At 36.8% G+C, this 23,346-nt stretch overlaps 1 protein-coding gene across 1 annotated transcript in view; it reads right to left on the bottom strand.

Annotated features, from left to right (window-relative positions):
• Positions 1–2,140: 2,140 nt before the first annotated feature.
• Positions 2,141–23,346, bottom strand: part of LOC150092846 (LIM domain only protein 3-like) — a 32,823-nt gene continuing 11,617 nt past the window's right edge. Inside the window, exons 2-4 of the mRNA XM_090414675.1 lie at positions 8,722–8,983; positions 4,825–4,950; positions 2,141–3,131 (exon numbers count right to left, since the gene is read on the bottom strand). Coding sequence (XP_090270801.1) covers positions 2,924–3,131; positions 4,825–4,950; positions 8,722–8,978 — 591 coding nt within the window. The 5' untranslated portion in view covers positions 8,979–8,983 and the 3' untranslated portion in view covers positions 2,141–2,923. The remainder of the gene's footprint in view (positions 3,132–4,824; positions 4,951–8,721; positions 8,984–23,346) is intronic.

Raw genomic sequence — 23,346 nt, 5'->3', positions numbered from 1 at the left:
TTTGCCGAATCGATCGACCGTGAGATGCGGTGATTGATTCATTCAATCCAATACCCTTGGAGGGTAATGGATGGCAATGCTGTAGCTAATGAAGTTCTAACTGAGGCTCGGCTATTGCTGTTACTCTCCTGCCATGATCAGAGCTTTAATTGCTCAATAACACCTTATCCCTACACTGTCCTCTACAGATAACGGGGAAGATGAAAAGCATTCTTGCTTCGCCCCTTTAAGCCAGTCCTTATATAAGGACTATATAAGGTTTTTGCCTTAAGGGAGCACTTTGAGTCTCCGGGGAAGGTGTTCTCCGGCATGGCCCGCTGAGGGGCTTTGTCGGTGAATTATTTTCCTCGGAATTTGAGCGGTCCTGCTCAGTGGTCGGGGAGCCCGTCACTGAGTGGAACCAACGCTGAGATTAGGACGGTCTTTCGCCCACTATGGAGTGGCCTATATATATATATATATATATAGAGAGAGAGAGAGAGAGAGAGAGAGAGATCGTCCGTATTTTTGAGATTTCACCTTTACTTACATAGTCGGTGATTGATTTTATATGAGATGCCCATATAGGGTAACGGATGGCAATGCTGAACCAATGAAGTTTAACTGAGGTTCGGCTGTTATCCTGGGTAAATGAGTTCGCTCTCTTAGGTTTTGCCCTAAGGGAGCAATTGAGTTACCGGGGAAAGTGTTCTCCGGCACGGCCCGCTGAGGGGTACTTGCCGGTGAATTATTTTCTTCGGAATGAGCGGTTCTACTCGGTAGTCGAGTTTCACTGAGTAGAACCAACGCTGAGATTTGGACGGTCTTTCGCCCACGAATGAGTGGCCTAGAGATCGTCCGATATTTTTGAGATATCACCTTTACTTACACATACGGTGATTGATTCATTCAATCCTTGGAGGGTAAGGGATGGCAGTGCTGTAGCCAATGAAGTTCTAACTGAGGCTTGACTATTGCTGTTACCCTCCTGCCATGATCAGAGCTTTAATAGCTCAATAACACCTTATCCATACACTGTCCTCTATCTACAGATAACGGGGAAGATGAAAAGCATTCTTGCTTCGCCCCTTTAAGCCAGTCCTTATAAGGACCTCAATAAAATGTGGGTATGATTTGCTTCAAGCAAGCTTTTTCCCAATAAAACTATACTATGAATAAAATATACTTTTTATGCTGGTAAAGTGTCTTTGGTTTCCTTTTTGTTTGTTTTCAGTCTTAGCGTAGTTTCATATATTCTTTTATACAGTATATATTCTTATTAATTCCCCCCCCCCACACACACACACCGCTAGTATTATTATTGATTCCATGCATGACTACAGCTAGGATAAATTACAATCGAACTGCATAAGTTTGTTTAAATCTGTATTCAGTTTGAATTCCAAAAATTGCAATTGAAACACTAAGTAAAAATGTAATAAAAATCTTTATAAATTTTGTGAAGATTTTTGAATCACTGTATAGAGAACGTGTTAGTACTGTATGTGCCACAGGATTGATTTAAATGGAAAACAGATGGTCTTAATTCTCGCTTTAAATTTATGTCTTCAGAATACTTTCGGAAGGATTTATAGATTTTATTTTTGTTCCATTAAAATATTTAATTTTAGATGAAACTATAACTTAGGTATAACGCTTTATTTCTCACTGATAATTTAACTATTATGCATTTAAACTGAAAAACAGCATAAACTTATATCTACGGTGTGATGCACTGTAGATATAAAGAGGATAAAAATATGGATGTTATTAAGGAACATATGGATGAATTCCTATATCTTCAGGCAGAAATTTGTCAGGTGGGGATACGAAAGATTAAGAAAAAAATATTTTGTGAACACAACTAAAGCCTTTTTTTAATCATATTTTATAAATTTATATTTTACAAATAGGAAAAGAAATTTATAATCTTTCTTGGGTCGGATACATAAAAATACGCATTGAAATACTAAAAATAACGCAAAAGAAAATAATAGATTCAATTTTGTACTCCTGAAGTTCTGTGTAAATTGTATAGTAACGCTCAGTCTATTGCGACAAAAATATTAGATTGTATAAGGCAGTAAATGTTGATGTTGAAAAGGAACGTAGTAGGAGAAGTCAATGAAGTGATATACTCTTCAAATTGCTCAACCAAAACATGATTTATTGTCTCGCTTTACATATCTAAGAAATGTCTATACAACTCCTTTAAATACATGGCACAACAATACAAGGGGTAGAATAATAACTACACATCTCTACAAAGTGTCGTACGGTGGCGTTGTAAGAACCAACCCGTTTTGGTTTTTTTCTTTTTTTGTTTATTATTGGTATTTTCCTTTAAATAGGACATGACTGAGGTGTTATTAAAGCCTTAAACACAAATCTTTATCAACGTTTAAACTGAATCGATCCTTGAAGAAGAGAGGCCATGGTCTTGGGTGCTAAGAAGTAGAGAACAATTGTCAGGAGCCAAACATCCCTTTGTATGCAAATAAGCAACTTGCACAGCATACCAAAAGTTATTTTGGTTTTTACCTACGACCATAGGACCCCTCCCTTCCACCCCCTTTATTTTCATCAGTGGAGGTAGGAAACAGTGTGTAGTGAAAAACACAGAATGCTACCGAGCCCTGACGACTTTCACAGTTCAGTGCAATACAAGCTCACAGTCACTAAGCACTCCGGAATGTTTCGTTTCACCCTACTGGCAGCTCATCAGTAATCTCTACAGTATCAGCCCGACTGCACAGTACCCTGAACATAAACAGTCCATCAGAATACCTTCTCCATTCCCCTACTTTACCAGTGTGACCTGAAATATCGTTTCACTTAGCTTTCGCAGATACTTTGGCTGCACAATGAAGTTCGCAATGCCCACATACATACAAAGCATACTGACCATCGAAACAGTTCACGGTCAGTTTTCTATTTACAGTTATTACCGTCCGTCGTACGGTGAGTCTCCGCTGCCGTATCCACTGGAGCCGTCATCCCGAACGCCGGTCTCCAGTTCCTGTGTCTGCCTTTTGATCTGGGCGAGACTGTTGTAGGTGTATGGCATGGAGGCAAACAGCACCCGTTCTTCGTAGTCGTATTCGCACAGGATCTTGTTGTCGTACAGGTAGAATCGGTCTCCTACACAGAACCTGCAGAGTAAACATAACAATTACTTGCATAAAGACTCAAATTCGTAATCTATTTGGTAATGAAAAAAGATATTTTAATCTTTCGACATAAGAAACAAAATTAAATCTTTGGTTACAGATGATGGTTTGCGAGTGTGGGATTCGAACGAACATTAGAGGATGATAGTAGTGTGAGTATAATACACTTGAGTTAAAGCAATCGTTAATAAAAACGTTCTACATTATTAGTTTATTAGATTGTCGATAAAGATGACCCTCTCCACTTTTTCTTTAGTTGAATATATCACCTATGGAAGATTGTAGTACCATGATTGGGTCAAGGCGAGATGATACGGAAACCATGCTATACAGACCATACATGAAACATTTTTTAAAAAAAATAACTTCCGCCCTCCATGCACGTTGAAATTTATCTCCCATTTAAAGATATTCAAAAAACATTTAGGCCTATAATGGCATTTTTTTTTACAACGAATTAACCGTTTTTGGATTTTATGCAAAAAATAGGTCACATTTATTTTTGGAAATGCATAAAATTTTATCTAAAATACTTCTTTCAGACTTAAACAGAAATATGCAAGAAGGCTAGTGTTTAAACAAGGCAATGCAATATTGTCTACGAAGATGTATTGAAATCATGCCTTGTTTCTCTCAGAATGCCACAAAAAGTAATATGTAAAAACAGGAAGATAATATCATGTAATTGTTGTAGTAGGCTAGAATTTAGCAACATCAGTAAGGGAAGAGATTTTCATCTTTGTACACAACATCCAAAAAGATGGACGAACTTTTCTATGAATTTATTTCCAGCATATCAATAGGTAGAAGCCTGAAAATGGTGACAATGTCTAACCTTTTTAAGGTTAGACATTATTTTATATATTGCTTTAAACAGCGTTCAGTGCGACTGAAAAATAATCTGTAAATAATAAGTAACACTATGTCCAACTGGAAAATTTGTTTTGAAGTAGATCAGTTATCAGGATAGGAATTTATAAAGATTGAAAATGATTCTGCAGAAACTAATCTTCTCAGACTTGCATTGAACTGATGCACAAGTTGAAACTCTGTTAATGTATAAGCACATGTGGACGTGTTGGTTTTATGAAACTTCAGGAAGGATATGTTATTTATTATTGTTACTTTTTATCGCTAATTCTATTGACATTTCCAACATCGTATGATAGTTCAAAAAGTGAATAATGTGTGTACTCATTTTATGTATGAAAGCGATCTATATTTTATGCATTTCCAATAACAATTGAAATGTATGTCTTGTGGAACGAGAGGAAGTGAATTTCAAAATGGAGAAATACGTTTTTGTTATGGTCTATGAATTACATTATCGTTCTCCCAGAAGGGTTATTTCTAACAACGTCTCCGCCCCCGTAATTAAATACGATATTGATATTCAACTGACATCGTTTTTAAATTGTGTATGCAGAACAAATCGTGTTGGTATGTGTACGTGGTAACTGAATAAACGTTAAACATGCTGCTATTGCGATTTCGTTAATACATAATGTAATTACATACATAACGTCCTAATTGCATACTCCTTAAGTGTTTGCATTTCACACAGTTAAGATATCAAAAAATTAATTTTTATAAACAACTTCGTACACTATAAGACGTAAGATCTTTCACTTAAGATCTTTTTAGAATAAAAATTGAACGCAAAGGAAACACTCACCTGTGGTTACATTGCTGACAGGCAAAGCATTCCAGGTGATAAACATTTCCACGTGCTCTCATTACCATCTCAAAGGCTGGAATGGTTTTGTTGCACGCGGAACACAAACCCGTAGTACCGAACAATCTGAAAGAAATTAAAAATCCGGTTAAACATCTATGATTATAAAAGTATTACAAGTTTAAAATTCATTTTAAACTTCTTTGAAAAATTCTAATATAATCTCAGTTCTTTTTTTTTTTTTTTTACGAATAAAATATTTCTTTCAGAAAATCGCATTCCATTACTGGTGTTCGCCCTTCAAACGCTGTCACCACTGAACCATCACGTGTGGGACCTCTTCTTATGTACATTAAACATCCACCGCATAGTTAACCTTTCTCTTTCAACTTTAGGTCAATTTTTTTTCAGTTCTGGTCGTATCTTTAGGGCTGTCGTTATTCATCAAACTCGGCCTATTTTAATCACGCGTATAGCATGGACAATGTTAAGAGCGAGAAAAAAAATGAATGAATAAATAAATAAATAAACGATATTAGATACCATTTTCTACTCATCTGCATTTATATATTTTCTACTCATTTACATACATATAAATAGTTTTTGCTATTTTGAAACTGTTTTTGAGGTGGGTAACTGAGATTGCTCACGTGATCCTCCCCCTCCCTCTCACAAATAGAATAAGGTACTTTCTATTTGTTCTATTCTTTCCGATAATGAATTGACATTCATTGATGACTATATATTTAATAATGATTTGTGGAAAAAAAAAACACTAAATAGCATTGTTATAGGTGAATATGTAATTACAATGAATGCTATAAGTCGCCTAATGCAACTTTAGCATATAAAATCGGCAGGTCTGTAAAATGGTAAGAACCTATTGAATTCATTTTGTCTGTATGCCTATAATTGCTCTCTTGTTGGACTAATTTAATTAAATTTGTCATTTGGGAACTGTTCACTAATTATTCAATTAAGTGGATATTGAATTCAACATTATTTCAAAGCCGAATAGAGAAACTAAAAGAGTTTCGTGCCGAATAGAGAAACTATAAAAGTTTCGGCTGATCCAAAGGTAAGCAAATCTTTCATGACAGGGGCAACTCGGATCCACCGAAACTTTTATAGTTTCTATATTCGGTACGAAACTCTTTTAGTTTCTTTATTCGGTTTTAAAATAATGTTGGATTCAATATCTTAATTTGAATAATTTCGCATCTCCGAAGTGAAGCCTTTTGGCTTTTTTTTCAGCTGTTCACTAATATTTGGCGATTGATTTAAATTTTGGTTTAAATAGAACCATTTCCGATAGCCAAATTAATCTGTCTACAATGCATAAGTCAAAAATGGCTTTAAGTTCAATTGGTGAACTTAGTACCTCATTATGCAAGAATGCTATTGATGAGTTCCTTCTCATTGTTCAAATGATTGTAGGAACATATTTCATATGATTGTTCCTTCTCATTGTGAGAAAAATGAATGCCTAACTAAGAAAATATATACTCTCGGAGAAACATATTTCTTCTTTGTACTTAATAGGTTCGCATTCCCAATAGCAGAAGGTTTACAATAGCTACTCTGTAGTCCAAAAACACTGCACTACAAACGGGCCACTGTTCTTTGTGAACAGTTTTTTAACAACACTGATTTCCTCAAGTGAAACACGGAAAAAAAAAAAAAAAAACGACTCGCAAATCATTTCCAGTAAAAGATGCGTGTAATAGGAGCCACGAAATGACCCTAGTGATTCGTGTAGGTACTTCCCATTACTTGCTTCCGCCGCGGCTGGATAATAACCCTCAGCAGGCATCACACGGTGTTGACATTTACTTGGAACGTAGGGGTCGAGGTGTGTTCAGCATCATATAGTCGCATTACGAAAATAACCGCAATAAGAGTGTCGTGAAAGTTTGACATTACTCAGTGAGCAGAGACCCGCCTCCAGGACATTCCGCCCATAAAGGAGACTGCATGATGGGCCACATGCTGTGTAAAACAGTTAGATAGAAGCCGTTGGTCTCTTGTCCCACTCTCCGTCATACTTGGCGTTCCGGTTTATGTATATATATGGAAATATGCGCACACACACACGCTCTACTGGTATCTCGTTTAATTGTTCTTTAAACTTTTCTGCTGTTGCCTTGAACCCCCCCCCCCACTCTTTCTCTGCTGCTTTCTTTGAAATGTTCTTAAAGAAAATATCCAACATCTTTCTGTGCCATTTTGTTACGGTACATTTCGACTGTTTCATTTTATCCGCTTTGAACAATCAAATTTTTGGGATGTTTTTGAGATCATTCAGGGCCACCTTAAAATGCTCGCTAACTAAATTGAAAAAAAAAAAAAAAAATTCTATACTTTTTTTTCCTTTGTAAACCAGAACCCTTTTTAATTCGAAAAATTTAACTGTTGAGTAAAATGTTCCTTTTACCGAACTGTAGCATCTGTTCTTAGAACAACAGTCAAGTTTCAACAGCCAAAACATATTTTATGAAATATGTTTTCGTACACCGAACGTTTTAGCTTTAAGGCAAATCCCAAATGTGATTTCTTTTGGTAATTGCCTTGATTATATTAGATATTCGCTTATTATAACAGATTTCAAAGCCATTTGCTCATAGTGATTTTCTTTCGTACCTCTGATATAACGGACCAGAAGCAGCGGATTTTGCTGAACATCCGGGCGATCCGATATAACTTTGTTGAGAGTATTATGCAACTCTTTGTTCAATGCTACATCAGATCATCTTCCTACGTCGCTGAGCAGTTAAAACACACCGTTGTTATCAATAGAATTTCCTGCTTTATAATTTTACAATAGTCAACTTTAATTTCATAAAACAAAGTTTAGCAACGATCAGAACTTCAGCATCGTGTCAAATCTATTCATCAAGCTGAAGGGATTCTGTTACGAGTGTGTGAATCGTTTGATGGATCTTGCATTTGTATTTTGCATTGTATGGCTGTATTAGCTGTAAACATTAAGTGATTTATTTCTTTTCTGGATGTCGAATTCAATAATCAGGCTTATCTCTACTGAAAGCAATACAGTACTCATTCAAACATCGTCAGGAATTCTACTGAATCATAAAATGGTCCAATTTTCTGTTCAATAAGCACCTCGCTCAAGAAAGGGTAAACATTTGTAGCCAAAAATATGTATGCCAGAAATCCTGTTTCGGAGTTCACATATAGTTCGTTCTACACCCACTTTGATTACTAAAGTTCTTCAATATCATGATGGTGTCACATCAGACAAAATTTGCATAATGCCTAAGGATTTATATTATCATAATAAATTGGAAACTACGTATCTATGCTACGATGCAACTCAAACCCTCTGTAATGGTTTTAAAAGCAAATGTCTTATCTACTCGATTCGCAAGTCTCCGACTGAAGCTAGATCGAGTTCTGAATCAGGTCTCATTACTTCTTAAAGAATTAAAACCTGCTCCTGGAAACCGAGCCTTTTCATTTTGAGAAATGGAAAAATCGCGTGCAATTGACAAATAAAACTGGCCTCGTGGCCTTAGCTACCTCGGCAATAATTCAACCCAAACCACAACAATTAAAAACTGATGAAATTGATGTAAAGAAACCATAAATCATTTATGAATCGAATTTTTGTTCGTGCGGAGGTGCTAAAGAGAGAGGATCACGTGTCTCATTTGCAAGGACTGAGTGAAGAGTATCCAACAGTAAACCAACTTACGTGAAAAGTAATCCGAAACCGTTTACTATATAAACTTCCAAGGTTAGAGAGATCGAACCTAAATTAAATACTGTTTGTCATTTCCAATCCATTTACTTTGAACTTTCTTCGTATCTCTGGTGCGAGCAGAAAAAGAAATAAAAATAGCCTAACCATTAAAAGGAAGTCGAGTATCTTTTTACCTGAGATAATCCCTTTTGCAAAGGATTAGATTTGCCTTTGTGAAAAGGGTAGATCCGACTTCTCCCAGTCGGCAATCACAGCATGCGCATTTGAGACAATCTTCATGCCAGAACTGGTCCAGCGCTTTCAATAAATATCTCTCCCGTATTGGCTTCTGACAAGCAGCACAGTCAAAACTAGGAGTGGAAACTTGTCCGGGGCCTCCTACACCTCCTCCCGTCCCTGGACTTTGTTGAGGATCAGCTTTAATCTCCATTTAATCTGTCAAAAGAAAAAAAAATCTGTTAGGATTAAAATGTTACATTATATACATAAAATAAATGTTCTCCACGCACCTCAATTTAAGCAAACATCTAAATAAATATTCTGGTGATTTGTTTTTCATGTTTATGCAGTTATTTCAAGTAGCTCTACCGCTGCTACTAACCATACACAATCAACAATGTTGAAGTAAATAAATACAGTGACCGCTCTTGTTATAGCAGCACCTGTCACTGTAGTACCTTTTATCGTGATGATTATCATGTCTTTTTACAATGCTGCAAGATTTGCTTTCAATTGATTGTACTGAGAGACTTGTACGCTTTGCATATCGTTACTGGAAGAGAGTGCAAATGGTTAGTCCAGTTTTTCAAGTATTAGGCGTACTTTTCTGAGGGTGGATCGTAATGCATAATTAAAATTCGTCTTATTACTGCAAACAAGTCGTTCCTTTTAAAGTGAAGAAATTATCGATGATATTTTCATTTAATTTTAATGTACGTCATTAGTCATATAACATTTTTTTTTTCTTTCGAATCTTATGAGAGAGTATTTGCTGAAGGGAAACCTTCAGACTTCATAAGAAGACAAAACGTTGCGAAGCCCTTATGATGGTTATTTGAGCCACAGGCGGGATTCAAATTGAAGTCGTTTCGACCAATGAACATCGTTACTACTGACTCCATCAATGAATTTTACAAATGTGAAAATATTTGGATTGTAATTCAGTCAGAGGTCGAATTTAATTGCAATTCTTTTGCTTTTTTTAATTTATAATTTTAATAATTTACTGAAGATTAAAAAAAGTCAAGGGAGATAAATTTAGTCAAGAAATAAGTTTAGTCAATTACCCACAAGTAATTGACTAAACAGCTGTTCTAATCACGAATTTGCATAAAAGTTAACAAACAGCGACATCCCGTTAACAATTCCTGCACTTTTCATTCGATTATGGGTTGCCATGGTTTATAAATTGCAAAGCAGCTGACACGTGACTCGATTTTTTTCTAGGCCACAGCTGTTCGGATTAGCAATAATCCTAATTAGGATGAAGATCATCGCTAATGATGCTCTGTCATGATGAAAATGATAACGAGATTGTCCTTGTTTCTATTGTGCACTTCATGAGTTCTTGAAAACCAACCACGTGACAGAAATTCGTAAATTCTGTTCTAGTTTTAGCCACTAATACCTTATTAACATTTGAGGTTTATACTGGCAAAATTATTTCGCCACAATTTCTTTCAAATTGAACTAAGATATGTCTCTAACTGCATCGTCAACTCTCTCCTCTAAATCCCAGCCCGACCGGCTCCATCACCAGATGCACGACCGATTACAGCAAATCATTTAATGAATTTAAGTCATGTGAGGAACTGACGTATTTTAATGGCATTAATACGCACAGAACTCCACAATGGCATCCATTATGTTCTGATTGCAGGCCGATCCTTCCATCTGTGAATCCAACAAAATTATCTCCGTCAATCCTTGACTACCCTACTGTTACACAGTTATTAAGCCCATTAATATCCTCTCATCCATTATCTCTTAGTGAACAATGCAATTCGATCTCATTTAATAGCGAATTTATTAAGAATTTTATTTAATTTTTTTTTCTTGATCCTCCACTTATCCACTTAGAAGTTCCAGCAACTCCAAACTGGGCATTGTTAATAAAAATGAAGGGGGGGGGAAGGGAACAAAAAAGCATATTTCAAAACACGTTCCTCCCACGAGATTTGACTAAAAATCTCGCCAGTAATCCCATTTTCTTCGACAGGACAAACGCTAAGTGCTCTTCAAGGTTTCTTGCATTAGGCTAAGACATTCGAAGGGTTTCAATAATCCTATTTCGCAAATGAACAACAAGTCAAAGGGAGCTCGCTTTAATTTGTGGACAAAACATGTCCGACCGACTGCCGTGGATTTAATAGGAGGTCGGATGAATGAGTTTAATGATTTCCAGCAAAAAGGATTACCAGAGAACGGTCCGGTAAGCGTCAGCAACAAAAGACACCAAGTAGAATTATTGCAAGTTACAGACACCGAATCCATGGAAAAACCATCAGTGATACTGCTCGAGGCACAAACCCACACTCTTAATTACTAACGCTGGTCGGACACGGTAACCAAGTTAATTAGTAAGAATAGAACAGCCGAGGCAGCTCAGCTATTCCCTCTTTCTCTTCTCTGCCCCATTTTTTTTTTTTTTTTTTTTTTTTTTTTTTTTTTTTTTTTTCAAATGCTGTATATATAAGCGAACGCACGTGCGGGTGAATACGTACACCCCCCCCCTCCCGGTTTTAATTCCCGTGTACAAGACTAGCCGCTGCTTTTCTTTTCCCCTTCCTAAAGACATCCTTTTAATGTCTTCCTCTTATCGTAAATAACACGTGATCCCCGAGTCCGTCTAGCGGTGCCAATTTAACAAACGTGAGTGTGTGTAAATAATTCACGGTGCTTCAAGTAGTAGCCGGGGCTATTTATGGCTTTTACAGCGGCCGTGTCAGGAACGCCGTTACAGTTGTGTGCCACCGCCCCCGGAGGTAAAAGGCGGGAGGCGCACTTGCAATCTGTCGCCCCGCTGTTTACGGTCGTTGCTAGAGATGTACGGGGCCTCGCCATCTCATCAAGTAAATTATGAACGATATTCAATTACACTAATATAGAGCCGCTCGCGACCACGCTGTTACTGCAATCAACGAAACTTAATGGTTTAACATAAATTACATTTTATTGGACTTATGAAAATTTCATCCAACCACCAAAGGCACTCAAATCGAGTAACGTGCTAGATTTGTTCATGAATAACTTATTTTCATTTGTAATAATGGTAATTTGGGGGGAAACACACTGGGGAGGGTTTGCTTGAAGCCAGAGTACGTTTCTGTCATTTTCTAAATAAGCCCACATGATGAGGACATTTCATAATGAAAATAGTGCTTCAAATCTTTTGGGTCGAGAGTTGTAAATGATCGCAAAACTACTTTTGCAAATTGCTTACTCCTCCCCCCCCCTCCATTCTCCCCTTTCTAACACGTATATACATTTAGAAATTCATTCCTTTTAGTTTTCTGTCTATTATTTTGTTGACGAGTTTCTGTTTTTTTTTTTTTTTTGGCTTCTCTACCCAATAGCTTTTCAGTGTTACCAGTATTAGAATCTAAAAAAAAAAAAAAAGTTTGTTTTAGACATACATCACTTCTGCGTGACCATCAATGCACGCGCTTGCATGAATTGTATATTCCAACAATACTTAGTCAAGTTGAGCAATCATTGGTGCATGTTTGATAGTAGCATAGTGGAGGATAGCGATGGAATATTACCTTTGTAATTTAATGAAAAAGAATAACTCGAGGATAACTGTCGTTGCTAAGATACAAGCACGTGTGTGGTCACAGTAATGACAAAAAAAAAAAACCTGCTCGCTTCGCGAGATTCAGTTTGGACTATTTGATATCATGTTATGTCGAACGTTATTTTAAGCGAAGGTAATTACCAAGAGCTATATATTATATTTCTCTCTAAAGTGCCTCAATTAAATTTAATTATTAAATATTGTATCCTTTCTGAAAAGCGACTGCTCTTTCTGTGCATGTAGAATCGTTAACATATTAAGAATGCTGAATATTTAAAGATACGTATTAGACCAGAATTATTTTAAATTCTAAATTGATATACAGACAGTTCCATCGTGTCAAAGAGAAATGTAACTCAATAGATGAATTTTGAAAAATAAGTTGTGTTTATTATCGTATGATTTTTAACTACAACTAATTCATTAGTAAGTGATATTTTAGGTTCGTTGAGATGATAGGAATGTTTTAGGATCTGTTACGAGGAATTAATAAAAGCAGTAATTGTGATAGTTGTTTCTTTGTTCGTTTAAAAATTAATTACTGTATCTCGATAAGAATAACTTAATCAGATACTTAAATTAGAGTCATTCTTAATACAATATTCGCTTTATACTCCAATTTAATGTTAGTTAAACGAAGATGGAACTCTACTTTAGCTGTTGTCGCTTTTTTATGAATCCTGGACAACGTTATAGTTCTGCCCTTTTCATCGAATACATTCAGGATGATTTCAGTAATTGGATCAGTCGAACATCAAAAGGGTATAACATTTGTTTAGGATTCGTATAAATCAACGAAAGCTAAATTTTAGGTCTGACATAAATGAAATCGCATTATATGACAACTAATGTGTATGACTACGTCTATAACACGAGCATCCCAAACAGGCAAACATATCTAAGTTCTATCGCCGTTTCGTTAATGTAGAATATTTAAAATGGCGGTCATTAAAAGAGCTTAATAGGAATAACTTTGTACAAACACATCTCGGCTGCATATCAGTCGGGCAATACGATCTCCACTATTCGAAAGCAGAAATAGTTGCAATCATAACCAAATGTAAAGTTGCTTCGTTTTCAAAGTCAGTGTTTACTGCATTTGATTGATACATTAAAAATTACTCGTCTGTGAGTAGAAGCGATGCAGCCAACTTAAACAATATTTGGATCGCATGCTTGCCAACTGTACCGTAATGTATGTTGTTACACACTGCTTGAAAACAAGTCAACGGACACAGTCAGGGGCAAGATGAATCCAGTCAGGTGTTTGTAGCCAGTATAAACTAGAGGATGATGATGCTCCCAACTGTGTTCGGGTGAAATGCCTGCAAGAACTGACGGAGTTTGAAAAAGGCATTGTTGTGATAGGATGCCATGTTGAAGACCCATCTATTGGGTAAACTGTTGACAAATTGGACCACCCCAAGTCAACAATCAGGGATACCATACTGAGATGGAAGCGCAAGGAGTCAATTGCAAGTGTTGCCTGCAGTGAACGATTCGCCGAACGAGACTATAGGGTGCTACGAAGGATAATATGTAAAAACAACCATTCGTCGGCCGACACGTTGAATGCTGAGTTCCGGGCATCGACGTAGCGGAACACGAATCTGCACAACAACATTGAAAACCGAGGCTCACAACATGGGTTTCCATGGTAGGACCGCAATATGCAAGCCTCGCATTACCCGAACCAACATGCAGCGTCGTCTTCAGTGGTGTATGTTCAGTGTGGGACGTGGAAGCTTGGAAAGATGTGTTATGGAGCAACAAATCACGCTACATCCTCTACCGAGCAGATGGACAGGGTGGGGCTGATGCCCGGTGAACGTTTCTTACCAGAGTGCTTAACTCCGACTATGAAATTCGTAGGTGGCAGTGTGATGGTGCTGGTCCTATTTTTTCCTGGTGTGGCCTCAGACCTCAGTTTGTGGTGCCACGAACATTGAACTCCGAGGTATCTGAACATTCTGGACAATGCAATGTTTTCTACTTTGTGGCGTTTATACTCAACTGACTATTGTATTGTTTCGTTTAACAAGACAATGCACTGTTGCATAAGGCTGTGCTGTAACTGCACAGTTTGCGAACGTTACCACACTTCACTGGCCTCAACACAGTCCTGATTTCAACCCAATGGAACATCAGCATCTGTGGGATGAAGTAGAGCGTCTGATTAAGTCAAGGGACGTTCTTCCCACGGTCCAGGACCTCATTACACGCCTACAGGAAGAATGGTCCAAAATTCCCATTGATCGCAATCGTACGATTGTGGAAAGTGTGCCCTGAAGGGTTACTTCAGTCATCGCAGCGAAAGGAGGTCCTACATCTTATTAAGGTGGCCGCCATGGCTGTTTGTTCCTCACAATGTGCTGTCCGCTGATTTCCTTCCAAGCAGTGTAGATCAGTTCATCAGACTCCAGAATAACAAATAATAATGCGACGTTCTGTATCAGCTATGAACTCTGAATACGTTAAAATAATCAACTAAAAAGTTTAAAGATGTTACCCAACTGTTGGAAGTCTTGTGCAAACATTCGCCTGGAGATGTTTCACAAATGGTGATTTTTGAAGAACATTGTTAAGACACTCGTGAGCCAAGCATTCTGACCACTTAAATAACCGCGTGTTGGCGAAGATAACCACTTGCAACTATCTTAAGTATTGATCTAAACCACGAAAGGTGTCCTGAGAGATATTCTGGACCAACTAGACAGAAGAAAAGAACATCTCGAAAAACAGCGACCGAGTGAAGCACTGGCGTCCGCCTGATGTTGCATTCCACGATCCCAAATGTTCGATGGGATTCAAATCAGGAGAAATGGGCGGTAACAAGAGTATCCACGCTAAGTGCTTGGATTCTCTTCTTGGAAGAGTCCAGAACCATAGGGTCATATTGATCGAAAACAGTCATCAGGTCAGAATTAGCGATCGCGGTGCGTTCAGTGGGAATGAGATGATCCAGTGACTATGAGGACAATCGTCATCCCAGGATGCTGCAACTATCGTTGCAGCATCCTGGGATGACGTTCGTTCTCATATCATTCATGAATGTATATTGGTTGAAATCTTATTATAAAAATAGTTTATCTTGTAAGCTCTAAAAATAATTGAATATTTAGATGAATATTTTCATACACTTGTCAAGAAGTTTGTGATTAAAATAAGAATCAAAACATAATCTTACAATAATAACATAAGTATTAACTTGATCTGGAAAATGACTGCATCACCGTAAAAAAATTAAATAAAAAATTTGGATGCTGAGTGAAAAATGTTTACTTAGATACGGAGAGCATCAAGGCCGAGGTCATTTTTTTAAAATTTATTTTTCCGTCTTCATCATCAGGCACAAAGATTAATACACGAAACTAAAGACTTCTTTGTAGAACAAATAAAAATGGAGGATGAAATAGCAAACATATGGATCAGAAAGCAATCATAACTATGGGTATAATAGCAAAGGAAACTATAGCAACAGAAAATGGACTGGGCATCTGTGAACACAACAGTTACGGGGAAAAAAAGTAAAGATGAAGTACATCGATTTCTGAGGATAAAGACAACAGAGAAATACTCGTAAACATTGACGGTAGATTATGGAATCTGAAGAGTATAGTAATGTAGGACAACATAGTAGTGGTCATTCCACGAGTGTTTTTTTTTTTTTTTTTTTTTTTTTCAGAATAGTATCGTTTGCAAACAGAGAGATGGCTTCAAACCTGAATTACAATTTCGAAATGTTTTCTATGTATATATCGAAAAAGACCTTGACTGGCAAAACAGGTCGCCTTTTATATTTATTGATTTATTTTATAGGGTGCTCATTACTGCGCATGCGTCGTGTGTGGAAAGAAAATTACATCAGTTATTTAACGATTGTTTGATAATAATATTGCAGAATAAATGAAAATAATAAATATTAAAATGGTGAAACTAAAACGCAAAATAAAGTAAAAATAATATTTTAAAAAATAATTAAAAAATTAATGAAAAATTGCTTTTTTGTTTAGCAGACCTTTTATAAAAAAAATAAAAATAAATATAAAATAACAGTTTTGAGAAATTGATCCATGAATAGGACCTGTAAGATGGAGTAAGTTCATGAAATAAACTTACTCCATCCTACAGGTTCTTATGAAAATACTATTGGCCTACAATCAAGTAGGCCAAAATGACATATTTACCAATAAACGGATGTTGGTGGTTCCTGCCGGCCGGCGCAGTGGGAGCGAGATTGCAACACGTGCGTGGTTCTTATTTACTGATACAAGTATTCGACCCCAGTCTCATTTTTGCGCATCGACATACAAGTGAGCGTTAATGCTCTAAAATTCATCAACATACATATTATAATTCAATCGTTATTCATTCACGAACTAAACTTCTCTATGTTGAAGAGTTGAGCAGCGCTGGTAGTAATACCAGTGATATTACTAGTGATAGTAGTAGTAATAGTAATATAATAATATATACTATATTATACATACAATAAACACTGTAACTATAAAATAAACAATCTAAAAACTCACATAAGCGTCTTTTGTTTGTCCTATTATAATTACGTAATAGTTAAATATAGGGGGGGGGATCGATAAAAAGTCAAGAAACGCTTGAAGGGGTCGACGAGCAAATGACTTTGGCGACCCCTGCCCTGTACAGATAACGGGGAAGATGAAAAGCATTCTTGCTTCGCCCCTTCAAGCCAGTCCTTATAAGGACTTATGAAATGATATTGCTTTATTTATGATATTTTCAATCTTTTTAGGGGATTTATGATTTCAATATCCAAAGGTCTGAATAATTAATTTTGTTTCCCAGTAAATATTCAAATGAATAATTACTGGGGAACAAAATGAAAAATGCGTTAACGAAAAGAAAGATTATGGCTCTCAGAACACCAAGTTTGTTCACTGTTTTCCATTATAAAATATAGCGAAGAAAACACGAACAATAACTTTAAAGTTAATTGATTATTTTGAAAAGAAAAAAAAAATTCTCGGATGCTGAGATAACAAAAATTTGTAGTTAAGCAACATCGAGAATTACATTTTCTATCATCCAATAGCTGCACTGAAAATAATTCCCATAACAATGTTTAGAGAAGACCACAGGAGTTTGCGAAAGGTAATTTGAGAAAATATCACCACTCATAACGATAGTAAAAGATAAAATTAGCTGTGCAGCTTCTGCTAGCAGTTTGCTTGAATCGGCAGCGTCATTCCCACCACAGACCTCACTTGACTCAACCCGTTCACCCTTGAAAGCCATTTAAACAGTGAGACTGCTCGCGATAAAGTTAAAAACAAAATATTTAATTTTTCTTCGAATTAAAGAAGGATAATAGCGTTCTGTTGGCATCTGTGAGTGTCACTTGTCAGTGAATACAACACTCTTTTAACCCAGTTCCTTCGCCATGAAAGGAATAACGAAAGAATATTGCCAGATTCTTAACAATGGGGTAAGTTGGCAAGCAAAACCTCATCTCGGTTAGCTCGCTATAGGCCATTGTTAGCTACACAGCACCCCTAACTATTGTAGTGGCCTCCGAGCCTCCGTAATTGTCATGTGCAGGTGTGACTCAGTCAGAGCCAACGTCAAAAACAGGTCCAAGTGCGCGACACGGCGTAAGAAACTTCTGGGGAACTAATTATCTGTGCGTTAGCGTGGATGGGCGTACTTACCGCTCGTGTCCTGTGTAAAAGGATTAATGAATCGTGAGATAATTTTTTAAGGTGCTGAAAGTGGTTTCATGGGACTACATGATTGTATTATCGTGTTCACGCAGCTGAAAATCTTGAGATGGCGGAAACCAACTGAGACACGATTCGGCGACTGCAGGGAAGGAAGGGGATGCTAAAGGAACGCTTACCGGAACGGCATGGAGGATGAACTTCCTTCAACTATTCCCCCTCTTGACGAAATTTTAAAAGATAACACTTAAAGTGGAGAGCGAGTACACATATGAAAGAAACTAAATTAAAGGGCGACTGTTTGCAGTAGGAAAAACCAAAGTCTGAATTCTTTTCGTCATCAAGGAAGTGAAATCCTTACTTGATGCCTTCAGGTAAGACAATTGAAACAAATGAATAATTTGCAGATGCGTCTAACGATTTAATCAATGACGTCATTAAATGTAAACATCTTTACTTGCGTCTGTTTTCTTTGTCTTCGCTGTCTCTCTGCTGATCGAAACCATAAGTTGTTTAACTAGATTTATTTTATCAGATTGGCTTTCATGTCTTATTAGAATAGAAAGCGAATGACACGTTCTATAATGTAAATAAAATAAAATAAAAATATACGCAGTTCGACTACTAAAAACTTGTTTTTTATTATGCATCATCGCCATGACATCGCAATTTTTAACCCACATACGTAAAATATGCCATTTTTGTTATCTTCAATAGGATAAATTTTCATTGTTGGCATTTTTTCGTTTGCAGCAAAATCGCCAACAATGACGAGATATTGTGGTTATCAAGGAAAGAATCTAATCACGTGTAAGTCAATCGATTGTTAATGATTCATTCTTTTCATGATATATATCATGAAAAGAATGAATTATTAACAATCAGTTGACTTACACAATTAAAACTTACACAAAATTAAAAGACTTATTTTAAATTTTAAAATACAACTAAATGCATTTAAAAGCAACTTATTATTACAATACAGAGTCATTTCAAATGATTTTTTTTTGCAGTTTATACATTTATTACATAAATATAGAACAATCAGTTTCTAAATGTATATGTGACAAATTATACAATACCAACTTAGCACATTGAGTGCATAGATCGTCGTCTTAAAAAAAAAAAAAAAAAAAAAAAAAACACTGACGAATTTTCTGTGTCTGAAACTGAAGACTACTTTGGTGCTCTAAACTAGTTCGAATATTTTTTTTTTTAATAAAACATGGGCAAATCACGCTTAGCTAATCCAGGCAATCGAATATTCATCACGTATATTAGATTTGCCTTATACATTACTTTCACATGTATGGCACATTAGCCCATTAAATAATCCACCCTCTTTAGCTTGGGTCGAATATAGCATTTATATAGCCATTAAAGAAACAAACTAGTTCTAGGAATTCAACCCGTCACTAAAAGAGATCAATAACAAGAGATATGCCATCACTCTCACATGAATAAAATATTACTGAAGTCTAATGGAAGTCGTGTCACTCCGACTTCGTGTTCTGGGAGGGTATTATTAGGGTTACTGGATCTCCTATCAAAGACAAGATTACCAGATTCGATCAGAAGGGATGGTGTGTCAACAATTGGCAGAAAATCCATTACAAAGAAGGGCATATGCGGATAACGTAATTATGTACGCAAGGAAATTGCGAGGATGCCAAAGAACTCCAATTAAAGTAGAAACACGAGACGTTTCTATATAATAATTAGACCTGGTGTTCCGTATGCTGGCAACAAGGTTACTCCGAGCAACCATCTATAATTACTTAGGGGACAGAATCTTAATGGAAACCCCTCTCCCCCCCCCCACACATACAGAAGACGAAATCTCTAATCGGAACCCTACATAACAGCAGCACAATAACCACCATTTAATTGTCTGAGTCTTTGTAGCTTCAACTTCTTACACTTTAATTTGTATCTACCGAGAGGATTCTTTTATTAGTTTGTTTTGCTGGATTAATAAGGAAAAGGATGACATGTATTGTGTTTATTTAATTATCGTTGAGGAGAGCCAAGTCTTCTGTATGGAGAAGAGTGAAGGACAGAGATGATTGGAAAATTCATTGTTCAGAATTAATCAGGATTTAATATTGATTAATTCTGTCAGGTAAGGCCCGTGCACGCTTTCTTTGGATATTTCCACCTTTGGTGTTAATTAAATAGAATATAAACAGAGATCTGCTGGTGGGAAAGGCCAATTAGAAGCGCTAGTGTTGGATGATCATCCTTGTTAGGATACTGCTTAATATCTTCTAGTTGTGTACTTAAAGGTCTCATTATTTACTGTGGTAGTCACACAGAACTTTATTGTTTGATCACATGATGTAAAAAAGCAGGATATCTTTTTTTTAGGGGGGGGGAATCTCAAAAGTATACTAACTACTTCATGTCCATTCACAATAAACCATGTACAAACTGCTTCATCACGTAGGTAAACTATGGTTGCCATAGAAACACGGAAGCATTACGTCACAGTTAAAAAGTTTCTTGCATAATTTACGTGATATCAACAATCAAAATTTTTATTGTATAAATTTATTTGTATTTCTTCTTTACGTAAAATTTAATTTTTAAGAAATAATATTCCCTTTCTAGTAAAATGAAAATAAATAATTTTTCAATAGTATCACAGACAGACGACAAAAAAAAAAAAAAAATTAAAGGGTACTATCAATTGAGAAATGGATCTTCTCCACTAACTGCAAATGGAGTCAATGGAGAAGGTCGTTGATCTATTATAGAGGGAAAGGAGCTGGGTGGAACACCAGCATTATTTGCAGCATTTGAGGATAAAGTGCGGCCACTATTCAAATAGTGAATCCAGATAACTGTCAACCAACCTACTTCCAGAAGTCAGAAGATACAACAGATGATGGTAATTCACTTCTTTGGGCCAAAATCAATCAAATTCCTTATGTAAAGATTAATCACTTGAGATTCCCCAAACATTTCCATGGGCTTTTTTTTTCCAGAGGTGGATGAAAACCTGGACTGGAGAAATATCAAAAAAAAAAAAAAAAACCCCTCATAATCGTTAATGGCATCAGGAGAACAATAGAGACATCAAATGAATTTGATAGACACGTATGTTCCATTGAGTGAGGTGCCTTTTCAAAGGAGTGCGAGAAATGCACTAAGTCATCACTGACATCAATTTGCACCCCTTGGAAGAAAACAAATGCGTGAGAATGAAAAAGTTTCCACCAGGGAGTGTCCTCTTTCGTATATTAGTGTTTATAATGAATGCCTCTGTTCTCCACCCCTCCCACAAAAAAACGCGAAGCTTTTGGAAATACTAGTGATATGTTCTAACGTACGCATGACGTCTGAAATATAAAAAATGTGTTTCCTCGCATAAACGAAGTATAAAATGTAGTTTTACTCTGCAGAGCCATGCAAAGTCCTCTTCAGATGCTATTAAATGAGTAAAACATATTTTAAGCCCCCCCTAATTCCCCTTAGTAACGTCTACAAATAATGTTGTTGTGACAATCTTTCCTTCACTCTATTTAATCCTACCTTCCCTAGCGCAACTAAGAGATTGTGTTCTTGAAGCGTCCACTGCTCCTCCTCCTCCTGCTCTCTCTCTCTCTCTCTCCTCCCAAGCGCACACACACACACACACACACTTCACAAAGAACTTTGGGTCATTTTAAAGCCTCTTTCCTGCGTGAAGCTCATGTCGCCTTTTCCGCTCGGCAGCCCCTTCTGGAAGAAAAGGCGCAAAACCCACTTTAGGAAGGCACCGGTGGAATGTGAGTTGGGCGGTAAAAACAAAATTGAATCTGCACTAAACTGCGATAACAAAAATGTGTAGAATTCCCAAGTGAATCAAGGCAGACCTTTAGTGCTTCATATTTTAAATCTTTGTGGGCACGAGGCAATTAAAAGCGCGTTTTGTATTATTTTAGAGGCGGCTCCTCATTTCGCCCGCCAGTGTAACCGCGGCCGTAGTTACGGCGGGCAAATTAACATTCTTTAATTCTTCTCCAGCGCCGGGAGACGGCGAAGTTTCCGACATAATTATTGGTGGTCTCATCATTTCTTTTGTTAAGTCGTGATTTACGCCGCTGCCATAAAGGGTAGCCGTTCTTCGTCGTGCTTCGCTGGAATGCAGTTGTCGCACGAGTTGACAAGTGTCCTCGTGCACACACACACACACACACACACACGCACACACAGGCGTGCACGCACGCACACACACACACACATACAGTTGCAGAATTATCAGCTCCACGTGCTACTAGGGGGAAGCGTCCTCCTACCATTTTTATTTAGCCGGCATTATTTATGACGCTGGATTCACGGCTGCGAAAGTTTTATTAAATACATGTACTTTTTCTTTCCGTTTTTCCCCCCTCTCCTTAGGCTTAGTTTAAAAATAAGAACACATACCACTGTCCCGAATGCTTCCCGGTTGCAATCCACAGCGCCCTCTCTGAGTAGTGAGCTGAAAGTCCATTCGAGGAAACTATGCAATCCGAAGTCGAAATAAGTAATGAAAATATTTTTATTTAATGACAGTCGCGTCTGTTTTACAAAGTACTTCTTATCCCCCATCCCCATATCCTATTTCTACAAAATTAATAACTGGTGAGTAATAAGAACATTAAGAAATACCAAACATTAAAAGTTTGGTTGCATTCCCGAGCAAGAAACTGTAATTTTATGATGTGGTATTTATCTTTGTGTGCGTGTGTAATGTATTTTTTTTTCTTTTTTTGTTGTTACAGGAGAAACCAAGGCGAAAAGTAATATTTCTAAATTGATGTGAAACAAACAAAATCATTTTAAGGCGCTTTATCTCATGTTTTTATACAACTAATGTTGAAAAAGATAAACAGGAGCTAAAAGAAAAATGTTGGTTGCAAAAAAAAAAAAAAAAAGTACATGAGATTGTGTGCGTGCGTGGGGAGAGAGAGAGAGAGAGAGAGAGAGAATAGTAACATATATTTAAAGGCATACAGTGTGCGTATGTGTATGTATATATATATGTAGAAAGTTGTTTTTTACCTTGGGTATACTATGCGTTAAAAGATACCAAGTAATTTTATATAAACTTGGTTTTTAACCCTTTTTCCCAAGTAAACAAACAGACAAGTAAGTCAAGTTTGCGTCTGCAAGTCTAAGGCAACTCGTGGTAAAGGTGGAGTAAGCTCCGATCACTTTCCTTAGTATTTTCTCCTAATGCAAAGCACGTTGACATTTTTAGGTCTGGCTCCCACTGACGAGACCTCAATAAAGGTCGAAACCGGTCTGGGTAGTGGCCCTTGCCTTTAATGCATAGCATCATA

This window comes from Typopeltis vanoorti, chromosome 25 (genome assembly GCF_054136105.1).
Source record: "Typopeltis vanoorti isolate ZY-2024b chromosome 25, IOZ_Tvanoo_1.0, whole genome shotgun sequence".
Taxonomy (NCBI): Eukaryota; Metazoa; Arthropoda; class Arachnida; order Uropygi; family Thelyphonidae; genus Typopeltis; species Typopeltis vanoorti.
This window is presented reverse-complemented; position numbering and strand designations above follow the sequence as displayed.